Source organism: Pseudophryne corroboree (genome assembly GCF_028390025.1).
Source record: "Pseudophryne corroboree isolate aPseCor3 chromosome 3 unlocalized genomic scaffold, aPseCor3.hap2 SUPER_3_unloc_3, whole genome shotgun sequence".
NCBI lineage: Eukaryota > Metazoa > Chordata > Amphibia > Anura > Myobatrachidae > Pseudophryne > Pseudophryne corroboree.
In genome coordinates this window covers 4,454,245-4,479,143 of record NW_026967519.1, presented here as the reverse complement: position 1 = coordinate 4,479,143, position 24,899 = coordinate 4,454,245, and the positions used below count along the sequence as shown (strand labels likewise).

At 46.1% G+C, this 24,899-nt stretch overlaps 1 protein-coding gene across 3 annotated transcripts in view; it reads right to left on the bottom strand.

The window, feature by feature from the left end:
* Positions 1 to 3,648: 3,648 nt before the first annotated feature.
* LOC134983978 (oocyte zinc finger protein XlCOF8.4-like) overlaps positions 3,649 to 24,899 on the bottom strand; it is a 34,469-nt gene continuing 13,218 nt past the window's right edge. For 2 of the 3 annotated variants that reach the window (XM_063949630.1, XM_063949629.1), the window contains 6 exons: positions 22,637 to 22,802; positions 21,901 to 22,092; positions 21,702 to 21,780; positions 21,488 to 21,585; positions 15,198 to 15,324; positions 3,649 to 6,902 (listed from right to left, as the gene is read on the bottom strand). In XM_063949630.1, the coding sequence (XP_063805700.1) occupies positions 6,022 to 6,902; positions 15,198 to 15,324; positions 21,488 to 21,585; positions 21,702 to 21,780; positions 21,901 to 22,092; positions 22,637 to 22,714 (1,455 nt within the window). In that variant the 5' untranslated portion in view covers positions 22,715 to 22,802 and the 3' untranslated portion in view covers positions 3,649 to 6,021. The remainder of the gene's footprint in view (positions 6,903 to 15,197; positions 15,325 to 21,487; positions 21,586 to 21,701; positions 21,781 to 21,900; positions 22,093 to 22,636; positions 22,803 to 24,899) is intronic. The other variant, XM_063949631.1, reaches the window with a different exon arrangement.

Here is a 24,899-nt window from a genome sequence, read left to right as displayed (position 1 = left end):
AAGAGACGTTTCCAGGCTTGACCACACGCCCTGGAAGTTTCTTCCTTGTGTGACCGCTCCCCAGCCTCTCAGGCTGGCATCCGTGGTCACTAGGACCCAGTTCTGTATGCCGAATCTGCGGCCCTCTAACAGATGAGCACTCTGCAACCACCATAGCAGAGAGACCCTTGTCCTTGTCGACAATTTTATCCGCTGATGCATCTGCAGATGCGATCCGGACCATTTGTCTAGCAGATCCCACTGAAAAATTCGTGCATGGAATCTGCCGAATGGAATCGCTTCGTAAGAAGCCACCATTTTTCCCAGGACTCTTGTGCATTGATGCACAGACACTGTCCCTGGTTTTAGGAGGTTCCTGACGAGTTCGGATAACTCCCTGGCTTTCTCCTCCGGAAGAAATACCTTTTTTCTGAACAGTGTCCAGAATCATCCCTAGGAACAGCAGACGTGTCATCGGGATCAGTTGGGATTTTGGAAAATTCAGAATCCACCCGTGCTGTTGGAGCACTACTTGAGTTAGTGCTACTCCGACCTCCAGCTGTTCTCTGGATCTTGCCCTTATCAGGAGATCGTCCAAGTAAGGGATAATTAATACGCCTTCTCTTCGAAGAAGGATCATCATTTCGGCCATTACCTTGGTAAAGACCCTGGGTGCCGTGGACAATCCAAACGGCAGCGTCTGAAACTGATAATGACAGTTTTGTACCACGAACCTGAGGTACCCTTGGTGTGAAGGGCAAATTGGGACATGAAGGTAAGCATCCTTGATGTCCAAGGACACCATAAAATCCTCTTCTTCCAGATTCGCTATCACTGCTCTGAGTGACTCCATCTTGAACTTGAATTTTTGTATGTACAGGTTCAGAGATTTCAGATTTAGAATAGGTCTTACCGAGCCGTCCGGCTTCGGTACCACAAATAGCGTGGAGTAATACCCCTTTCCCTGTTGTAGAAGGGATACCTTGATTATCACCTGCTGAGAATACAGCTTGTGAATGGCTTCCAATACCGTCGCCCTGTCTGAGGGAGACGTTGGCAAAGCAGATTTTAGGAACCGGCGAGGGGGAGACTTCTCGAATTCCAACCTGTAACCCTGAGATACTACCTGCAGGATCCAGGGGTCCACCTGCGAGTGAGCCCACTGTGCGCTGAAATTCTTGAGGCGACCCCCCACCGCCCCTGAGTCCGCTTGTAAGGTCCCAGCGTCATGCTGAGGCCTTTGCAGAAGCCGGGGAGGACTTCTGCTCCTGGGAAGGGGCTGCTTGCTGCAGTCTCTTACCCTTTCCTTTGCCTCGGGGCAAATATGAATGTCCTTTTGCTCGCTTGTTCTTATAGGAACGAAAGGACTGCGGCTGAAAAGACTGCGTCTTTTTCTGCTGGGAGGGGACTTGAGGTAAAAAGGTGGACTTCCCGGCTGTTGCCGTGGCTACCAAATCCGATAGACCGACCCCAAATAATTCCTCCCCTTTATACGGCAATACTTCCATATGCCGTTTGGAATCCGCATCGCCTGACCACTGTCGTGTCCATAGACTTCTTCTGGCAGATATGGACATCGCACTTACTCTTGATGCCAGAGTGCAGATATCCCTCTGTGCATCTCGCATATAAAGGAATGCATCCTTTAATTGCTCTATAGTCAATAAAATACTGTCCCTATCCAGGGTATCAATATTTTCAGTCAGGGAATCCGACCAAGCCACCCCAGCACTGCACATCCAGGCTGAGGCGATTGCTGGTCGCAGTATAACACCAGTATGTGTGTATATACTTTTTAGAGTATTTTCCAGCCTCCTATCAGCTGGATCCTTGAGGGCGGCCGTATCAGGAGACGGTAACGCCACTTGTTTGGATAAACGTGTGAGCGCCTTGTCCACCCTAGGGGGTGTTTCCCAGCGCGCCCTAACCTCTGGCGGGAAAGGGTATAACGCCAATAACTTCTTTGAAATTAGCAGTTTTTTATCAGGGGTAACCCACGCTTCATCTCACACGTCATTCAATTCCTCTGATTCAGGAAAAACTACAGGTAGTTTTTTCAGACCCCACATAATACCCCTTTTTGTGGTACTTGCAGTATCAGAGATATGCAAAGCCTCCTTCATTGCCGTGATCATATAACGTGTGGCCCTACTGGAAAATACGTTCGTTTCTTCACCGTCGACACTAGATTCGGTGTCCGTGTCTGGGTCTGTGTCGACCGACTGAGGCAAAGGGCGTTTTACAGCCCCTAATGGTGTTTGAGACGCCTGTACAGGTACTAACTGGTTTACCGGTCGTCTCATGTCGTCAACCGACTTTTGCAGCGTGCTGACATTATCACGTAATTCCATAAACAAAGCCATCCATTCCGGTGTCGACTCCCTAGGGGGTGACATCACCATTACCGGCAATTGCTCCGCCTCCACACCAACATCGTCCTCATACATGTCGACACACACGTACCGACACACAGCAGACACACAGGGAATGCTCTGATAGAAGACAGGACCCCACTAGCCCTTTGGGGAGACAGAGGGAGAGTTTGCCAGCACACACCAAAGCGCTATAATTATATAGGAACAACCTTATATAAGTGTTGTTTCCTTATAGCTGCTTAAATATATATAATATCGCCAAAAAATGCCCCCCCTCTCTGTTTTTTACCCTGTTTCTGTAGTGCAGTGCAGGGGAGAGCCTGGGAGCCTTCCTAGCAGCGGAGCTGTGTAGGAAAATGGCGCTGTGTGCTGAGGAGATAGGCCCCGCCCCCTATTCCGGCGGGCTCTTCTCCCGGTTTTTCTGAGACCTGGCAGGGGTGAAATACATCCATATAGCCTCATGGACTATATGTGATGTATTCTTTTTAGCCAGAAAGGTATTAACATTGCTGCCCAGGGCGCCCCCCCCAGCGCCCTGCACCCTCAGTGACCGCCGGTGTGAAGTGTGCCTGAGCGCAATGGCGCACAGCTGCAGTGCTGTGCGCTACCTCATGAAGACTGAAAAGCCTTCAGCCGCCGGTTTCTGGACCTCTTCTTACTTCGGCATCTGCAAGGGGGTCGGCGGCGCGGCTCCGGTGACCCATCCAGGCTGTACCTGTGATCGTCCCTCTGGAGCTAGTGTCCAGTAGCCTAAGAAGCAAATCCATCCTGCACGCAGGTGAGTTCACTTCTTCTCCCCTAGGTCCCTCGTTGCAGTGAGCCTGTTGCCAGCAGGACTCACTGAAAATAATAAAACTATCAAAACTTTTACTCTAAGCAGCTCTTTATGAGAGCCACCTAGATTGCACCCTGCTCGGACAGGCACAAAAACCTAACTGAGGCTTGGAGGAGGGCCATAGGGGGAGGAGCCAGTACACACCACCTAGTGGTCAAACTTTTAAATTTTGTGCCCTGTCTCCTGCGGAGCCGCTATTCCCCATGGTCCTGACGGAGTCCCCAGCATCCACTAGGACGTCAGAGAAATATATATATATATATATATATATATATATATATATAAATATACACACACACTATTATATATATATACACACACACACACACACACACACACACACACACACACACACACACACACAGTGGGGCAAAAAAGTATTTGGATATTTGGACAGCCACCGATTGTGCGAGTTGACACACTTAAAAAGATGAGAGAGGTCCGTAATTTCCATCATACACTTCAACTGTGAGAGGCAGAATCTGAAAAAAATAAGCAGGAAATCACATTGTATGATATTTAAACAATTTACTTGTATATTATTGTGGAAAATAAATATTTGGGCACCTACAAAGCAGCAAGATTTCTAGCTCTCACAGACCTGTTACTTCTTTAAGAAGCTCTTCTATCCTCCACTCATTACCTGTATTAATGGCACCTGTTTGAACTGGTTATCTGTATAAAAGACACCTGTCCACACCCTCAGACAGTCAGACGACCTCTCCACCATGGCCAAGACCAGAGAGCTGTCTAAGGACCCCAGAGACAAAATTGTAGAGCTGCACAAGGCTGGGATGAGCTACTCGACAACAGGCAAGCAGCTTGGTGAGAAGAGATCAACTGTTGGTGCAATTATTCAAAAATGGAAGAAATACAAGATCACTGACAATCTCCCTCGACCTGGGGCTCCATGCAAGATCTCATCTTGTGGGGTATCAATGATCTTGAGAACAGTGAGGAATCAGCCCAGAACTACACAGGAGAACCTAGTCAATGACCTCAAGAGAGCTGGGACCACAGTCACAAAGGTTACCATTAGTAACACACTGCGTCGTCATGGATTGAAATCCTGCAGCGCCCGAAAGGTTCCCCCTACTTAAGCCAGCACATGCCCAGGCCCATCTAAAGTTTGCCAGTGACCATCTGGATGATCCAGAGGAGGATTGGGAGAATGTGATGTGGTCAGATGAGAGCAAAATCAAACTTTTTGGTATAAACTCCACTTGCCGTGTTTGGAGGAAGAAGAATGATGAATGGCATCCCAAGAACACCATACCCACTGTGAAGCATGGGGGTGGAAACATTATGCTTTGGGGCTGCTTTTCTGCAAAGGGGACAGGATGAGTGATCTGTATTAAGGAGAGGATGAATGAGCCCAAGTATCGTGAGATTTTGGGCAAAAACCTCCTTCCCTTAGTAAGAGCATTGAAGATAGAATGTGGCTGGGTCTTCCAGCATGACAATGACAACAAACACACCACCCGGGCAACTAAGGAGTGGCTCCGTAAGAAGCATTTCAAGGTCCTAGAGTGGCCTAGCCAGACCTCAACCCAATAGAAAATCTGTGGAGGGAGTTGAAAGTTTATGTTGCCCAGCGACAGCCTCAAAACATAACATCTAGAGAAGATCTGCATGGAAGAGAGGGCCAAAATACCTGCTACAGTGTGTGCAAACCTGGTCAAGAACTACAGGAAATGTTTGACCTTTGTAATTGCCAACCAAGGTTATATTACAAAGTATTGAGTTAAACTTTTTGATTGTCCAAATATGTATTTTCCGCTAGAATATACAAATACATTTTTAAAAATCATACAATGTGATTTCCCAGTTTTTTTTCCAGATTCTGCCTCTCACAGTTGAAGTGTATTATGGAAATTACGGACCTCTCTCATCTTTTTAAGTGTGTCAACTCGCACAATCGATGGCTGTCCAAATACTTTTTTGCCCCACTGTATATATGTATGTACTGATTTTAGCATTTATGTGTATTTTGTAATTTGACCCTTGTAGCCATGAAATTGTTTATTAAGGAGTTTTCAGCCTATATAAGATAGAAAAGGTCAGTATTAAATTAGCCTCATTCTGCCTGTATGAACACTGACTGCAGAAGTGCCAGGATGATCTGAATACAACTCAGCTTCTAGCTGCAGAGGGCGGGGAGCCCGAGTATGCTGATGTGATTGCTGTATTGAACATCTGCTGAATTGATCAATAACCTTAACTAAGTATACAGTAAATTCATATTTATATATTCAAGTTATTTGTTGAAGTACTTTTCTGGGAATCCACCCATCTAGGTCTCCTCGAACTTAACCTACCTGTAACAGCTAGAACTAATGCTACTTTCAGACATGTGACCCATGAAGTTGCTCCGTGACTCTGGTCAGGAGCAAGGTCGTGTACGCAGGACTTAATCCTGGGTCATCTGCATTCACACATACAGAAATCCCGGGTTGATGCACGTTTACATTCAAAAACCTGAGATTTCCAAGTATGTATGAAGGGGCATGAGTCATTTATTGCCTACAATATGTGAAAGTTTATGCTCGAAAAAGGTTTCAGGTCTTAGAACTTATGGCCTTATTGGATTAGATAATAAGAGTTTATCCCAAAAGCACTGTTCCTCATAACCACCTACCATTAGGGTTATCCTACTCCAAAACCTACTACCCACCCTGCAAAGTGACTTTTCCTCCCAATCCCCGCAATAAAAAAATAACATTTGTTGTTTAAATTAAACACTTTACACTTACTAAGGTTTCGCCTGTGTAAAAGTGAGTAATTTACAATTTAACAAGATTTCTGTCAGTTCCAACCATCTTAATATGGAAATTATTTCTTCCTTGTGTGACCTCTCCTATGTATAATGAGATTTGATTTACGGGCAAAACATTTCCCACACTCAAAACATGGAAATGGCTTCTCCCCTGTGTGACATCTCTGATGTTTAACAAGATCTGATTTCTGCGTAAAACATTTCCCACAATCATAACATGAATATGGCTTCTCCCCTGTGTGACGTCTCTGATGGTTAACAAAACCCGATTTCTGCGTAAAAGATTTCCCACACACAGAACATAAATATGGCTTCTCCCCTGTGTGAGTTCGCTCATGTATAACAAGATATGCTTTGCGTATAAAACATTTCCCACACTCAGAACATGGAAAAGGCTTCTCACCTGTGTGACATCTCTCATGGACAACAAGATTTGATTTCTGTTTAAAACATTTCCCGCACACAGAACAGGGAAATGGCTCCTCACCTGAGTGACGTCTTTCATGGATAACAAGATTTGATTTTCTTGTAAAACATTTCCCACACACAGAACATGGAAATGGCTTCTCCCCTGTGTGACTTCTCTCATGCATAACTAGCAATGATTTGTGTGTAAAACATTTCCCACACTCAAAACATGGAAATGGCCTGTCACCTTTCTTAGCAGGCTTATGGGCAATAAAATTTGTGCTGTGTGCAAAACGTTTGTCACCTATGGAACTGGGAAACATCTTATCTACTCTAAGAGCTGTGATGGATGGACCAGTATCTGAGTAATCAGGAGAATATTCCTCCTGTTTAGAGGTAACAGATGATATAGCTGTTGGTCTCATTGGGCTTTCTTCCAGAGAATCTTGCTTGATGTCTTCATCTTCAATACCACAAGCTGGAGATAGAATGGGACTGTCAGACAATACATTTCTTCCGTTACTTCCATCTTCAGGAAACAAAATATATATTATCAAATTATGTTACTTGAACTCCACAGCAGCCATAACTAAACAAGAGGAGGATCAGTATGAAGTCCCCACTTCCCCATACACAAGCCCGGCTCATAAGGTCTCAATCCCTGGAGAGCGCACCATGAATACCAACACTGATCAACTGCAACGCAGTGCACAGGAAATCTTTGCAGGCAAGAGGGACTCCGCAGTCTGCATAGTCTCTATACACATTGCAATAGCTAGATAACAGCAAACCTTAAAACTATAAACTATCTACAGCTGGTTCACAGCAGAACTTTTTCCTAGTGACATACTGTATACGGACACTGACCCCCAGGGTGGGGAAAGACAAGATATGTTTCCTGCATTCAATCCATCGCTGGACAACCTGCATAGAGATCATTGATAATTGTGTCAGTTCGTGAACTTCTGATTATTTCCAGTTTTGCATCAGTTTGTTTTGTCTTGTTTTATTTCATTTTGCATTGAACTTCACATCTTGTGATTTTAAGTAAACACATACTACCTAAGGGGCTGAGCGCAAAACATACAACCCTGAACACTGGGGTATGCTTGGTGGAGACTATGACTGGCACCGAACAGCAAAGCTTTTGAGCCTCCCAGGCTGCACTGGGTCCCTTCTCCCATCATACCCCACCCACAGCTCTTCAGTTTAACTTAATAAGCCTAAAGTAGGAGCTGGAGAGGAGAGAAGAAAGAATGGTGCACACCGGAAACACACTCTCGCTTACAGGAGAAAGGAACTGGCATTCAAAAAAAGTAACCCATTGAAGCTAGGTGCATCAGGGTGGGCGCCCTGTGGATCCCATAAACTTCGAAGAAAAATAGTTTACAAGGGAAAGTTTTACCATAACTCTCATTTTCTTCTTCAGGGTCCATGGTCTCCACAGGGTTAATACTGGGGATGTCCCTAAGTAGTTGTACTAGGGAAGGAATGCTAAGTTGAAAGGAGGACATTGCGTCCAGAGGTTGCATCCTGAGAGGCAAATGTATCAAAGGTATAGACCCTAAGAAATGTGTGGGCAGACGACCAGGTAGCAGCATTGCATAGTTGTTCAGCAGATGCGCTATGGTGGACTTCCCACAAAGGATCCACAGACCGAGTAGAGTGAGCGGAGACTGAATTTTTCGAATGGAACTAGTTCGGTCCATGCAGATCTGCAAAAAACGAACTACGTCCAAAAAAAGCTTCCACTTGTGAAAGCCCATGTACACAGAAGGCCGGTACAATAAGTTTGTTGATATGGAACTTGGATACTACCTTAGGTAGGTATCCCTGCTTAGTCCAAAAGGACAGCCCTGTCATTATGAAAAATCAAAAAGGGGGGACTACAGGAGAGTGCCCCCACATCAGAGACTCTGCAGGTTGAGGTGATAGCCAATATTAAGATAGTCTTGGTGGTTAACCATTTGAGGTCCACAGTATGTAATGGTTAAAATGGAGGGTGTTGTAAGGCCCAAAGAACCAAGGACAAATCCCAAGGAGCCACTGCAGGAACAAAGGTAGGTTGTATCCGGAGAACCCACTACAGGAAGGTACGTACATCTCGTAAGGGAGCAAGTCTCTGCTGGAGCCAGATGGACAGAGCAGAGGCCGAACTTTAAAGAGAGGCAAGGCAGAGACCCATGGTGAGGTCTGCCTGTAGAAATGCCAGAAGTCTATGAATTTGAAACACTTGAGGATTATAGTGGCGATAAACACACCACTGAAAGTAAGAGTGCAAGACACTGTAATAAATACTAGCTGATGCCGGCTTCTGAAAACGAAGCATGGTTTGTAGAACCGCACTGGAAAATCACTTATCCCTTAGGATGGATGAGTCAAGAGCTACGCCGTCAAAGACAAGCTAGCTAGATCCGGGTGTAGACAAGGACCCTGTGATAAAAGATCTGGTCGAAAAGGAGAGGAGAAAGGCTTGTCTATGGAGAGACACTGGAGGTCTGTGAACCAATGGCGCCTGGGTCATGCCAGAGCCACTAGGATGATCCTGCCACCTTCCTCTTTGAATTTGCGGAGTTCTCTGGGAAGAGATACTGTCAGGAAAAAATAAGCCCGACGTAAGTTCCATAGGTCTGTTGTGCATCCACGAAGGCTGCGTCCGGATCTCAAGTCCTGGCCTTGTACATGGGTACCTTGTGGTTTTGTCTGGAGGCCATGATGAAGTCCACGTCTGGAAGACCCCATTTGTTCACCAGAAGCTGAAAGACATCTGGGTGTAGAGACCAATCTCCGGCGTTCACATCTTGTCGACTGAGGAAGTCTGCTTCCCAGTTGAGTACCCCCGGGATGAGGATCATGAAGATGGCGTTCCGGCCAGGCTAGACTCCTTGTCGCTTCATGCACTGAGAGTTCCTTTAGTGTTCACTCTCTGATTTTTTAGGATAGGATGCTGATCATTGAGGAGGCACACATTCATTTTGAAAGGTACATTGTTGAGGTGATGCTTTGTGCACAAAGCATAGCACGTTTATAGTTTTTATACATATACTTTTCCCTTAGCGTATCGTATATCCCCTACATGCATATATGACACCCATGTAACACCCAACATCGGTATTGAGAAAAATACTGTATATGTCCAGTCTTCTTGAAAGAACGACTGTAGCATATACATAATAAGTAAATGATTAGAAATGTCTTCCCCAGTGCCAAAGTAGTTATAATGCGTATGTGTTATAAAACAGAGAAGTTAAGCAGAGGGTTAAACTATATAGGTACAGTACAAAATAATTATGTACTTCTACTAGGGAACTACCGTAAGCAGTGCATGCTCACTGCTTACCCTGTTCTTTCCTTCTTTATCAGAGTGATGCCATTTACAGTCCCTCCTCTACCATCCATTTTGCTAAAGATATAAATTGTGTTCCAAGTTCAGTGGTGGGCAAGGAGTAGACAACTACCTTGTAACGTGCACTCTGACTATTGCATGCTGTATACAAGAGGGCGATTTATTATCCTGTTTGGAGCACTGAAAAAGAGCAGGATGCTTTTTCACTTTTAAAAAATTGGCCGGGTGCGTCACCCTGCTGAAACAGCCTACAACAGTGATGGCTAACCTTGACACTCCAGCTGTTGTTGAACTACACATCCCAGCATGCCCTGCATCAGTTTTAGCATGGACAAATAGCAAAACTGTAGCGGGGCATGCTGGGATGTGTAGTTTAACAACAGCTGGAGTGTCAAGGTTAGCCATCACTGGCCTACAAGGAACACTATCCTCCCTGCCGATTGATATAGGGCCTAAATCAGACCTGATAGCAAAAGCAAAACCATGTGCACTGCAGGTGGGGCACATAACATGTGCAGAGAGTTGATTTGGGTGGATTATTTTTGTTTCTGTGCCGGATAAATACTGGCTGCTTTATTTTTACATTGCAATTTTTAGATTTCAGTTTGAACACACCCCACCCAAATATAACTCTCTCTGCACATGTTACATCTGCTCCACCTGTACTGCACATGGGTGCCCATTAGAGAAAAAGTTTGCTGTTGCAATCATGTCTGAATTAGGCCCATAAGCCACTGTTGGCGTTGTCTGTCTGCACTTGCACAGGAGAACCGTGAAGAAGGTACTGAGCCATCTGAAATGCCTTCTTAACTACCCAAAGTTCCAGGACATTGATCAGAACCAGCGGCCTTGAAAAGGAGTGACTGCCCATGACAGCTCCCCACCCTTGGAGGCTGGCATCCATGGTTAGAAGAATCCAGTGTGGAATCCAGAATGGATGAACCTTGTCCAGGTTAGGAGTGTATGACCACCAGGAGAGGGACGTTAAGACTTCCTGAGGCAGAACTATTGTCGAGACTTGATCTGCTGGGGTTGTCCATTCCACCTGGAGAGTATTATTTGTTGGAGAGGCATGGAGTGGAATTGACGGCATTCCACCATGTCGAAGGCGGATACCATGGAGCCCAGGGTTTACACTGCTGAGTGAGTAGAAACCCTGCGACTCTGAAGCAGGTTGTGAATGCGCAATTGTAGTGCTGCAATCCTCTCTGGAGGAAGGAAGATGTGTTGGACATGAGCATCCAGCAGAGCTCCTAGATGGAGCATCCTCTAAGATGGGATGAGAGAGGACTTGGCCCAGTTAATTAGCCAACTGTGACTCTGAAGAAATGAAATTGTCACCTGTAGATTCTGGTGGAGAACTTGTGGAGAATGAACCAGAAAGAGATCGTCCAGGTAAGGGAGTATACGTATTCCCTGTCGTCAAAGCTGAGCAGTCACGACTGCCGTCAGTTTAGTGAACACCCTTGAGGGCGATGGAAAGTCCGAAGGGTAGGGCCTGAAACTGGAAATGCTGACGGAGGACAGCAAATTAAAGGTATTGTTGATGACAGGGTGCTACAGGTACATAGGAGGTATGCATCCTGTATATCCGGGGAGACCATAAAGTCCCCATGCCACATAGTCAGGACAATGGAACAGGAAGTTTCCATTCAAAACCTGGGCACCTTGAGATAATTTCATCAGTAACTTTAGATTTGAGGATGGGACGGTGAGACCTATTGGGTCTCTGAACTGAAAAGAGGGTAGAATAGAACCCCTGTTGAGACATCACGCCTGATTGCAGTAAGGAGTGAATGACCATCCTCAGAGTCCTGGCCTTGTTGAGGTCTGCTGGTGGACTGGTAGGAAAGTATTGTCTGGGGGCACACTTGAGGAAGGAGGAAGCGTACCCGCGAGAGACCACTTCTTGAACCCAGGAGTTTGTTGTGATCCATGGGCGAACTGAAGGAGTATGCCTCCCACCCTGGAGTCCCCCAGGGGGAGTCCCACACCGTCAGGCAGTTGTTGATCCTTAGGTTTGGTAGTTGGGTGCCTAGCTGTCAAGGCTTGTCTGGGTTTAGGCATAGCAGCCTTTACGGAGAAGGACTGCCTAGGGAAGGTCTGGCCTTGCCCTGCGGGCGAAAGAACCAAAAGGATTAAGTCCGAAGCCACGTAGAAGAGTCTGATGGTAGGCAAGCTGTTTTAGAAGTTGCCAGGTCATTGATAATCTTGTCCAATTCTGGTCCAACACAGAAATACACCATAAAATGGAAGTGCTTCCAGGGTTTTCTAAGTGTCAGAATCTGCCTTCAATGAACAAAGTCAAACAATACGGCGTGCAGAGCTAGCATAAGTCATATACAATGCAGAAATACAATTTAACTGCAGTGGGCACTGATATCAACTAGAGATGAGCGGATTCGGTTTTACTCGGTTTTACTCGGTTCTCAAAACCGAATCTTGTTGGCTATCCAAAACACGTGACATCCGTGAGCCAATAAGATTCGGTTTTGAGAACCGAGTAAAACCGAGTAAAACCGAATCCGCTCATCTCTAATATCAACTACTGAGCTATTAGATTAGAGCTGGCAGGATGCGGCGCTGTGTATAACCTGACTGCAAGGAGAGATATACAGGGTGACCCAGCCCAGCGTTCCTGGAGACCTGCAAAGCTCTGTAATGGCTTCCCAGTGTCTCTGTAAGGAAGGATGGTGAGAAAGGAGCAGCCCAGCGTGGGAAGACCTCAGTGGAATGGAGCCCTGGGCTGGGAGGTGGGCTGCTGGCGAAGCGCTGACCTCCCTTTGCTGACATCCACCACCATTCCCTGGCCTGTAATTTAGTTCCCAGCACCAGTACTGTTAAACCCTGTTGGTCTAGTGGGTCCCAGGGTCATGCAAAGGTCTGGGACCACATCAGTGCTGCCGGTCCGTCTCCTGGGATCGGTGGCATAGGATTGCTGCGATCGTGGGTCCTGCGAGCGGGAACCAATCTTACCTGTCCCCCATGGTTCCGGCCGCAGTCTTGGTTACCCCTGTGTGTCTCTGCTAGCGGAAGGTGCCAGGGTTCCACCGAAATCACCAAGCCGTGGCTGGTGTCGTGGCGCAAGTGGGGGTGATGGAGCAGCAGCGCTGGCATCCTTTGAACTGCCAAGTGTTGTTTGCTCAATAAAAAGTAAAACGTTAAAAAGCGTGGGCTGTATGATGCAGCCCCACTCGTCACTGGTGACCAACTCCTGCTGGCACCAAACAAAAACGGAAGAGCATGATCTGGGGGTGGGGTGTGAGGGGAGAGGGACCCAGTGCATCCTGGGATGCTCAAAAGCTTTGCTGTTCAGTGCTTTGTCCTGGTCTCCACCAACCACCAAGCATACCCCAGTGTTAACCCTGTGGAAACCATAGACCCTGAAGAAGAAAGACAGGTAATAGTTCACACTCTGGAAGTTCCAACACTAACCTTCTCCCTACTTTTTTTTGTCTGAGATGACTTTACAAGCTGGTTCTAAAAAATCAAAACACATACAAGGGAGCGAAAGATTGGGCTGCTATGGAGTTCTTCAAAGAAAGAAAATTATCAGGGTTCATAATATGTTTATTTTGCAGAATCCTTATGGAATTTACCAAAGCAGTTAATGTATGTATGTATGTATGTATGTATGTATGTATGTATGTATGTATGTATGTGTGTGTTTGTTTGAGAAAAAGGGAAAATCAAGCACTGAAACAGACCTATTGCTCCATAACTTGAAGTATTTTCTTTCCACATTGTATAACTCTGGAATTGGGGAAGACGAACTGCAGCCCAAGAAGTTGCAATAGCCCCAATTAAATGTGACCTGAATGATTATTAGCCTATCTTGTAAGTCTGAGTAACTACATGCCTTGTTCACCTTTCGTAGGGTACTTTCTGTAGGAGCCTACACATGTCAGGATTAAAACTCGGAGTTCTTGACTCTGGAGGCAGCTGCTCTGCTGACTGAGCTATTCTGGCTGATGGACAGCTCTCTGCCCAGATAGTGCTCATGCCAGTAATGTAGTTCCTGCATCCTGTTATCTACTATTCACGTACTGATCTCCGACTATCCTCGACTACACATTGGCCTGATTTGCTTATCTTTACCAGACCTTGCTGCCGTTGACTACCCATTACTGCACTATCCTCTAGTGTCCCACCTTCCTTCCAGCCACTGGACTCTAATTCAATAACTCCAGACTGTTACAACTCTTTGTGGACATTCTGGAAGAATGAAGAATGAGATTTCCATAATTTGTTTTGGCAAGATATACAAAAATCTTCCTTACTAAAGCTACAATGTGTGGCCCTTTCTGGATATCGATCTTTCTAAATCTAAAATGTGTAGCCTTTCCTCTTGTTGGGTTGTAGGCTCAGGACACAGAAGCCGGTAAGTCTTTTTGCTGGTTAAGATGAAATCTTTAAAAGGCTGGCACGAGTGCGGTGAGATAGTCATTAGATTGAAAGCAATAATTAGTTTAACGGCAAAGCCAGGTCCATTTGATGAACTGTTCATTTTGAAGTTATGACCTCCACACAAGACTAGTCTACAATGAAGGTCCGTTTCTGCATGAATAGGAAGCAATACCACAGGAAGGTACCTGAAGTCAGCCATGTAGATTATTCCAAGAGCCATTGTTTCTCTAACATGAGCAGATCACAAATGAGATTGTAACTGATGGACTGGTCAGATCTCTGGGCTGGTAGGACACAGTGACATGAAGTGAGGGGGAGAGCAGGAGTATAATAGGGGCTGATGGCTGCTGATGTATGAGATACACCAGAGAGTGTGGGAGGAGACTGGTCAGATCTCTTGTCTGGTAACACATAGTGACATGATGTGAGGGTAGAGCAGGAGTATAATAATAGGGACTGATAGCTCCTGATGTATGAGATACACCAGAGAGGGTGAGGAGGTAACTGGTCAGATCTCTGGGCTGGTAACACACAGTGACATGATGTGAGGGCGAGAGCAGGAGTATAATAGGGGATGATGGCTCCTGATGTATGAGATACACCAGAGAGTGTGGGGAGGAAACTGGTCAGATCTCTGGGCTGGTAACACACAGTGACATGATGTGAGGGGGAGAGCAGGAGTATAATAGGGGCTGATGGCTCCTGATGTATGAGATACACCAGAGTGTGGGGAGGAGACTGGTCAGATCTCTGGGCTGGTAACACACAGTGACATGATGTGAGGGGGAGAGCAGGAGTATAATAGGGGCTGATGGCTCCTGATGTATGAGATACACCAGAGTGTGGGGAGGAGACTGGTCAGATCTCTGGGCTGGTAACACACAGTGACATGATGTGAGGGGGAGAGCAGGAGTATTATAGGGGCTGATGGCTCCTGACTCCCCAACTGGGGAGATACATCTCCATCCTTAGTTTATACTGATAGAGGAGGGCTCAGCATTAGCGACCATTGTAGTGACTGAACAAGGAGAATATGTGACTTTTTTTCTGCAATACGTGCTTATTACTCACCTGTGCTGATAGCTGTAAGAACTTTTTCCTCCTTACACTGCTGATTATCCCTCACATACATCTCTTCTTCGCCCTCTATATCTTCGACCTTAATAACAGTCAAATACTTCTCTTCTTCTCCCAGCTTCTGTAAAGATCATATAGTGCAAAAGGTTCTCAATCAAGTCCTGTCTGGGTAACCCCCTTGCAGTTCAGGTGTGTTATTTCTACCCTTAACATTTGCAAATCAGTATGTTTGTAATGAACATAATTGCTAATAAATAAAATACTTAGGCACTGTTATATATAAAAGCAATACATGTGCAATAATCAAGAGTAAAATAGGATTTTAATACCTACTGGTAAATCCTTTTCTCTTAGTCCGTAGAGGATGCTGGGAACGCTTCAAGAACCATGGGGTATAGACGGGATCCACAGGAGACATGGGCCCTTTAAGACTTTTAAGGGGTGTAACCTGGCTCCTCCCTCTATGCCCCTCCTCCAGACTCCAGTTATAGGAACTGTGCCCAGGGAGAAGGACATTTCGAGGAAAAGGATTTATTGTTAAAACTAAGGTGAGATACATACCAGCTCACACCATAAACATGCCGTACAACATGGCATTTAACAGAACTCCAGTCAACGGCATGAACCATGTCGCAACAGGCCGACTATAAAAGAAACACAACCTGTGTGTAAACATAACTAATAACTGCAGATTGAGTCCGCACTGAGACGGGCGCCCAGCATCCTCTACGGACTAAGAGAAAAGGATTTACCGGTAGGTATTAAAATCCTATTTTCTCATACGTCCTAGGGGATGCTGGGGATGCTTCAAGAACTATGGGGTTTATACCAAAACTCTAGAACGGGTGGGAGAGTGCGGATGACTCTGCAGCACCGATTGACCAAACATGAGGTCCTCATCAGCCAGGGTATCAAACTTGTAAAATTTCGCAAAAGTGTTTAAACCTGACCAAGTAGCTGCTCGGCAGAGTTGTAATGCCAAGACACCCCGGGCAGCCGCCCAGGATGAGCCCACTTTTCTGGTAGAGTGGGCCATCATCGATTTCGTAACAGCAATCCAGCTGTAAAATGAGCATGCTGAATCGTATTACAGATTCAGCGCGCAATAGTATGATTGGAAGCAGGTGTCCCAATCTTGTCGGCAGCATAAAGGACAAACAGAGCTTCCGTTTTCCTAAGATGAGCCGTTCTGGTGACATAAATCTTTAAGGCCCTGACAACATCGAGAGATTTTGACTCCGCGAAGGCGTCAGTAGCAACCGGTACCACCATAGGCTGGTTCATGTGGAACGATGAAACCACCTTCGGCAGAAATTGTTGATGAGTCCTCAACTCCTCTCTATCTTCATGGAAGATTAAATAAGGTCTCTTGTGAGACAAAGACTCTAACTCAGACACCCGCCTTGCGGATGCTAAATCCAATAGCATGACCACTTTCCAAGTGAGAAATTTCAAGGTTCAAACCAATGTGACTGAAGGAAATGCAACACCACGTTAAGATCCCATGGTGCCACTGGGGGCACAAATGGAGGTTGGATGTGCAAAACTCCTTTCACGAAAGTCTGAACTTCTGAAAAGGAGGCCAATTGTTTCTCAAAGAAAACCAATAAGGCCGAAATTTGTACTTTAATCGAGTCTAACTTTAGGCCCGCATCCACACCTGCTTGCAGGAAATGGAGAAAACGCCCAAGCTGAAATTCTACTGTAGGAGCCTTCTTGGATTCACACCAAGACACATATTTTTTCCAAATACGGTGATAATGTTTAGACGTTACTCCTTTTCTAGCCTGAAGAAGTGTGGGAATGACTTCACTATGAATACCCTTTCGGGCTAGGATCCGGCGTTCAACCGCCAAGCCGTCAAACGTAGCCGCGGTAAGTCATGATATACGCAGAGCCCCTGCTGTAACAGATCCTCTTTTAGAGGAAGAGGCCAGGGATCTCTTTTGAGTAATTCCTGAAGATCTGGATACCAAGCCCTCCTTGGCCAGTCCGGAACAATGAGGATCGCCTGAACCTTTGTTCTTCTTATGATCTTTAGCACCTTTGGAATGAGTGGAAGCGGAGGGAACACGTACACCGACTGAAACACCCACGGTGTCACCAGTGCGTCCACTGCTATTGCTTGTGGGTCCCTCGACCTGGAACAATATCTCTGAAGTTTCTTGTTGAGGCGAAACGCCATCATGACTATTTGAGGAATTCCCCAAAGACTTGTCACTTCTGTGAAGACCTCTTGATGAAGACCCCACTCTCCTGGATGGAGATCGTGCCTGCTGAGGAAGTCTGCTTCCCAGTTGTCCACTCCTGGAATGAAGATTACTGACAGAGCGCTTGTATGTCTTTCCGCCCAGCGGAGAACTTTTGTGGCCTCTGCCATTGCCGCCCTGCTCTTTGTTCCACCCTGGCGGTTTATGTGCACTACTGCTATGTTGTCCGACTGTATTAGGACGGGCAGGTTGTGAAGAAGACGTTCCGCTTGAAGAAGACCATTGTAAATGACCCTTAACTCTAGAACGTTTATGTGCAGACAAACTTCCTGGCTTGACCATTTTCCCTGGAAGGTTTCCCCCTGTGTGACTGCTTGCCAGCCTCGGAGACTCTCATCCGTGGTTACTAAAATCCAGTCCTGGATCCCGTACCTGCATCCCTGTAGGAGGTGAGAGCTGTGCAGCCACCACAGGAGCGAGATTCTGGTCTTGGCGGACAGGATTATTTTCCAGTGCATGTGCAGATGGGATCCGGACCACTTGTCCAACAGGTCCTATTGAAACACTCTGGCATGGAATCTGCCAAATTGAATGGCCTCGTAGGCCGCCACCATCTTCCCCAGCAATCGAGTGCATTGATGGATTGACACTGGTTTCAGAATTTGTTTGACCAAACTCTGAATTTCCAGAGCCCTTTCTTCTGGAAGAAAAACTCTCTGTAATGCGGTGTCCAGAATCATTCCCAAAAACGACAGCCATTTCGTCGGATTCAACTGTGACTTTGGCAAGTTTAGGATCCAACCATGTTGTTGTAGAACTGTCAGGAAGAGCGTAATGTCCTGCACCAGCTTGTCTTTGGATCTCGCCTTTAATCAGGAGATCGTCCAAGTACGGGATAATTGCGACTCCTTGCTTGCGAAGGTGAACCATCATTTCCGCCATTACCTTGGTGAAAATCCTCGGAGCCGTGGACAGACCAAACGGTAACGTCTGAAATTGGTAATGACAATCCTGAATAGCAAACCTCAGGTAAGCCTGATGCGGAGGAAATATGGGGATGTGTAAGTAGGCATCCTTTACGTCGACCGACACCATGAAATCCCCTTCCTCCAGACTGGAGATAACAGCTCGGAGAGATTCCAGCTTGAATTTGAATTTTCTTAGGTAAAGATTGAGGGACTTCAGGTTCAGAATTGGTCTGACCGAACCGTCCGGCTTCGGGACCACCAACAGGCTTGAATAAAAGCCTTCTCCCTGTTGAGACGGAGGAACCCTGATAATGACTTGATTTAGACACAACTTTTGTATTGCATCGCATACAACCTTCCTGTCCGGAAGAGAAGCTGGTAAGGCCGATTTGAAAAATCGGTGAGGGGGAACGTCTTGAAACTCCAATTTGTACCCCTGGGACACTAATTTCTAAAACCCATGGGTCCAGGGCCGAACGAGCCCAGAATTGACTGAAGAGTTTGAGACATGCCCCCACCGGTGCGGACTCCCGCATCATGCGGTGGATTTGGCAGAAACCAGGGAGGGCTTCTGCTCCTGGGAACCTGCCACAGCCGAAGATCTTTTACCTTTTCCTCTTCCCCTATTAGCAAGGAAGGAATAACCTCAGCCTTTTTTGTATTTATTTGGCCGAAAGGACTGCATCTGAAATTGGTGAGCTTTCTTTTGTTGTGGAGGAACATAAGGCAAAAATGAAGACTTATCCGCGGTAGCCGTAGATACCAAATCAGTGAGACCCTCACCAAAAAAGACACTACCTTTATATGGGAGAGACTCCATAACTTTCTTAGAGTCAGCATCAGCATTCCATTGATGAATCCCCAATGCCCTCCTAGCTGAAACCGCCATGGCACTGGCTTCCGATCCCAAAATGCCAATATCTCTCGCCGCCTCCTTTAGGTAGGCCGCAGCATCCTTGATATAACCAGAGTTAACAGGATACTATCCCTATCTAGGGTATCTATATCAGATGACAAGTTCTCTGCCCACTTTTCGATAGCACTACTCACCCACGCAGATGCGATGGTTGGTCTGAGCAGTGTACCCGTGGTGACGTAAATGGATTTTAATGTATTTCCTGTCTACGATCCGCAGGATCCTTAAGGGTTGCCGTGTCAGGAGACGGTTAAGCCACCTTTTTTTGACAACCGTGATAGAGCCTTGTCCACAATGGGGGATGACTCCCACTTTTCTCTATCCCCAGAGGGGAACGGATACGCCACCTGAATCTTTTTGGGAATCAGTAACTTTTTGTCAGGATTTTCCCACATTTTTTTCAAACAGAGTATTCAGTTCATGAGAGGGAGTAAACGTTACCCCAGGCTTCTTTACCTTATACATACAGACCCCAGTATCAGGAACCACAGGGTCTTAAGTGATATGTAACACATCTTTTATTGCCACAATCATATACTGAATGTTCTTTGCCAATTTTGGGTCTAATCTGGCATCACTATAGTCGACACTGGAGTCAGTGTCCGTGTCGGTATCTGTGTCTGCCAACTGAGCAAACGAACGTTTAGGTGACCCCAACAGGGTCTGAACCTGTGATAACACATCCTCCACAGATTTCTTCCATGCCTGGTTCTGAGATTCAGATCTATCTAATCTCTTATTAATAAGAGACACATTAGCATTCAAGGCATTCAACACATTTGCCCAATCAGGAGTCGGCGGTGCCGACAGGGTCACTCCCACAGCCGTTTCTGTCCCTAACACAGTCTCCTCCTGGGAAGAGCACTCCGCCTCAGAAATGCCGACACTTGCGTACCGACACCCACTGGGCAACAAGGGGACAGACCCACAGTACAGCCTGTCAGAGAAACACAGAGGGAGTTTGCCAGCTCACAACTCAGCGCCCAATCCCGGTTCTGAATCGTTAATATAAAGCTTCAGACCTGTAGCGCTTTTATAATACTTATATTTGCACCAAATTAACTGCCCCCCCCCCCCCCGCCCGTTTTGCACCCAGTTACTGGTACAGTAGTGTTGAGGAAGGACCAGCGTCTCTGCAGCTCTGTGAAGAGAAAATGGCGCTGAGGAGAGCTGTGAGGGCTAAGCCCCGCCCCCTTAATGGGGCGCTTCAGCCCCGCTATTTTTTGCAATAATTACACTGGCGCGGGTTAGGATTTAGTGCCTAGGCACTTATTTTCCACTTTGCCAGCCTTAATGAGGAGTTTTATGCTGCCCAGGGCGCCCCCCTCCCCCCCCCGCACCCTGTCGTGCCGCTGTGTGTGGGAGCACGGCGCGCAGCGCAATCGCTGTGCGGCACCTCAGAAGCAGTCACTGAAGTTTTCTTTTCTTCTTCTACTCACCTGTCTTCTGACTTCTGGCTCTGCAAGGGGGGTGACGGCCGGCTCTGGGAGTGAACCCCTAGGCGTACCTAGTGTTCAAAACCATCAGGAGCTAATGGTGTCCTGTAGCCAAGAAGCAGAGACTTTAACTCACTAGAAGTAGGTCTGACTTCTCTCCCCTAAGTTCCACGATGCAGGGAGACTGGTGCCAGCAGTCCTCCCTGAAAATAAAAAACCTAACATAAAGTCTTTTCAGAGAAACTCCGTAGAGCTCCTCAGAGTGCATCCAGTCTGCCTGGGCACAGATCTAAACTGGAGTCTGGAGCAGGGGCATAGAGGGAGGAGCCAGTTCACACCCCTTAACAGTCTTAAAGTGCCCATGTCTCCTGCGGATCCCGTCTATACCCCATGGTTCTTGAAGCGTCCCCAGCATCCTCTAAGACGTATGAGAAAATATATAGCACAATGGAACTAATTGCCCATATATTTGTCACATATTACAATTTAAAAATGTAAAATTTACAATAAAATGGTAATCCCCATCTGCTTTCTTTACAGGTATAGTGGTTATCATGTTGTTGTCAGGGTCCTACTGTGGTGCCTGGGGCTTTCGTGTTTGTCTAATTACCACCAGGAAATCCTGCACCAGTTCCACCATTACAGAACATTTTTCAAATACCTCTGAACATCTCAAAAAGTACCCCTGCTTGTGAACTGATATAGTGAAAATGCTTTGGTATAGGATGTATTTGACATCCTATATCCCACCTACCTGACCCTCCTGTGTGACACTGTGATTCTCCTCTGTGTGATCCTGGGAATAAAGAGGACGGGGACATCTCTCTGGGGTATTCCTGTTACTGGCCCCATCTGTAGGAGACACACAGTGACTGAGTACATTGTATATATGTGATTATCAGATGATGTGTATCTAGGTGGCCCCATAGCTGATCTCTCCATTACACTACATGACAGTCTCCTCTTACCCAGTGATGTGAGGGGCCGGTGATTCTCCATCATCACGTCCTTGTACAGGTCCTTGTGTTCCTCTTCATACTCCCACTCCTGCACGGAGAAATAGTGACATCCTCACACCTTATAGGAACCTGACACACACAATGATACAGTCATCCCAAAAACACATCCCCTGGTGTTACTGTATAATGTCCAATTCCCAGCAGTCACCTCTCCAGTCAGCAGCTGTATGATCTTGTTGGTGAGTTCCAGGATCTTCTGGTCATTGTGCCTCTCATGTATCAGTGAGTGAGGCGGAGGCACCGGGATGGGGCTCTGGGTCCTGCTCAGTCCTCCTGACACACGGGGGCAGCTGCTGAGTGTCTCACACTCTTCAGATGTCTTCTTCACTACAGTGTAACCCTGAGTATTGGAAAATACACTATCACTGCATACACTTCTAGATCACTAAATTTCTCTAGTAATGTCCCTATATTATTACTATAGCTATAACTGATGTCACTGTGACGCTCCCAGATCACCTCCAGTCATGTCCCTGTATTATTATTGATATGTGATGTCACAGTGACATTACCAGATCCCCCTCCCCTCCCCAGTCATGTCCTTGTATTATTACTATAGAGATAAGTGATGACACTGTGATGCTCCCAGATTCCCTCACCTCCCCAGTCATGTCCCTGTATTATTAGTATAGATATAAGTCAGAGGTTCTCAAACTCGGTCCTCGGGGGCCCACACAGTGCATGTTTTGCTGGTCTTCTCACAGAATCGCAAGTGAAATTATTAGCTCCACCTGTGGACCTTTTCAAATGTGTCAGTGAGTAATTAATACACCTGTGCACCTGCTGGGTTACCTGCAAAACATGCACTGCGTGGGCTCCTGAGGACAGAGTTTGAGAACCTCTGATATAAGTGATGTCACAGTGATACTTCCAGATCCCCTCACCTCCCCAGTCAGCAGGTAGATGATCTCCAGGGTGAGATTTAGTATCCTCTCAGTTGTGCGACTCCTGTCCTTGTCCATCCTCAATGTCTCGGTGACTCACGCAGGCCACCTCTCACCCTCATGTAACTTCTAGTAACAAGGATCTGACTCCTCAATGCTGAGATGTCTAGGAACAAATATACTTATTAGAAGCTATTTCTACTTATTTATGTAGTAAGCACAGTTACACAGCGCTATATATGGAATATTTAGTCATTAAATCTGTCCCGACCACAGTGGAGCTTACAATCTACATTTCCTACCACAAGGAAACACCAAAAGACACACTAGGTGTATTTCAGAGGGAAACTAAATGACCTACCAATAGAATTAATGATTTTAGTGTTGTGTAGTAATGTTCTCCACTATCAGAGCCATAGAGTCAGTGGCCTTCACGTGGCATTGCTGAAGGTTACACCAAGTGTCCTCTCAGGGCCAAGAGTCCTGGACACATACCTGATGCAATTTGCCTGAGGAAGCAGACCTGCTCTGTGTATATGGGGGTGTAGAGGGGGTTACACAGACACTCCCAGGTGCACCCCTCTATTACTGACTTGGTTACCAAAGTTAGCTTGTGCCTTACTTGGTTAGAGAGTTTATAGTCCTCTCCCTAGACATGACAATGTTGCCCCCAGTGTTATAGTGTTGGGGTCAAGGTGACAGATGACTTGTTGTTGTTGTTGTGGACCCCTTGGCTGCTGATGCTATTCCGAATACAAATGACATTGTACAAAACACACCAGTACAGTGAAGCAGCAATCCATGGAAGAAGACAGACATAATAAATAAATCACACCTACAACATAAAACTAAGAGAATACATTTATATCATCCAACATTCATACCGCAGATGGAGGAAACTATCATGCAGATGACCCGTGCGTATGGTCAGTGTTCTGAACCTCTTCTGAGATGGGAGTTTTTTCAAAATACACATAATAAGGGTGGCTCGGTTTCAACAGAATATTCCCAAGACTCTTTTGAACCCTATTATTTATTTATTTATTAGCAGTTTCTTATATTGCGCACCATATTCCGTTGCGCTTTACAATTAGAACAACAGTTATAGAACAAAACAGGGCAAAGACAGACATAGAGGTAGGAAGGCCCTGCTCGCAAGCTTACAATCTATAGGGAAATAGGTATTGATACACAAGGATAGATGCAACCTGTTACATAATGTTTCCCCAGATTGCTAGGTTCTTAGTGGGTTGTATGATATGATCACCCAGCAATGTTGGAAGACCAAATGTGAGGTTATGGGGACTGTGCAGAGGGAATGTAACTGGATAGGGAAGCATTGATGGTTATGTGTGTGGGTCAGGAATTTGGTAGGCTTGTCTGAAGAGATGAGTTTTCAGGGAACGTTTAAAGGTTTGGAGACTAGAGGAGAGTCTTATTGTGTGTGGTAGAGCATTCCACAGAGTGGGTGAAGCCCGGGTAAAGTCCTGTAATTTTGAGTGGGAACAGGTAATACATGTGGATGAGAGACGCAGATCTTGTGCAGAGCGGAGAGGTCTGGTAGGTAGATATTTTGAGATGAGCGAGGAGATGTATGATGGTGCAGTTTGGGTAACAGCCTTGTATGTAAGTAAAAGTATTTTATATTTGACACAGTAGAATACCGGTAACCAATGGAGGGACTGACAGAGCGGATCAGCAGACGAAGAACGTCTGGCGAGGAAGATTAGCCTCGCAGCTGCATTTAAAATGGATTGAAGTGGTGAGAGCCTATGTTTGGGAAGACCAGTAAGGAGACTATTACAATAATCAATGCGGGAGATGATGAGTGCATGGATTAGAGTTTTTGCAGTGTCTTGTGTAAGATAATAAGATTTTACTTACCGATAAATCTATTTCTCGGAGTCCGTAGTGGATGCTGGGGTTCCTGAAAGGACCATGGGGAATAGCGGCTCCGCAGGAGACAGGGCACAAAAAGTAAAGCTTTTCCGATCAGGTGGTGTGCACTGGCTCCTCCCCCTATGACCCTCCTCCAGACTCCAGTTAGGTACTGTGCCCGGACGAGCGTACACAATAAGGGAGGATTTTGAATCCCGGGTAAGACTCATACCAGCCACACCAATCACACCGTACAACTTGTGATCTAAACCCAGTTAACAGTATGAGAACAGCGGAGCCTCTGAAAGATGGCTTCCTTTAACAATAACCCGAATTAGTTAACAATAACTATGTACAACTTATGCAGATAATCCGCACTTGGGAT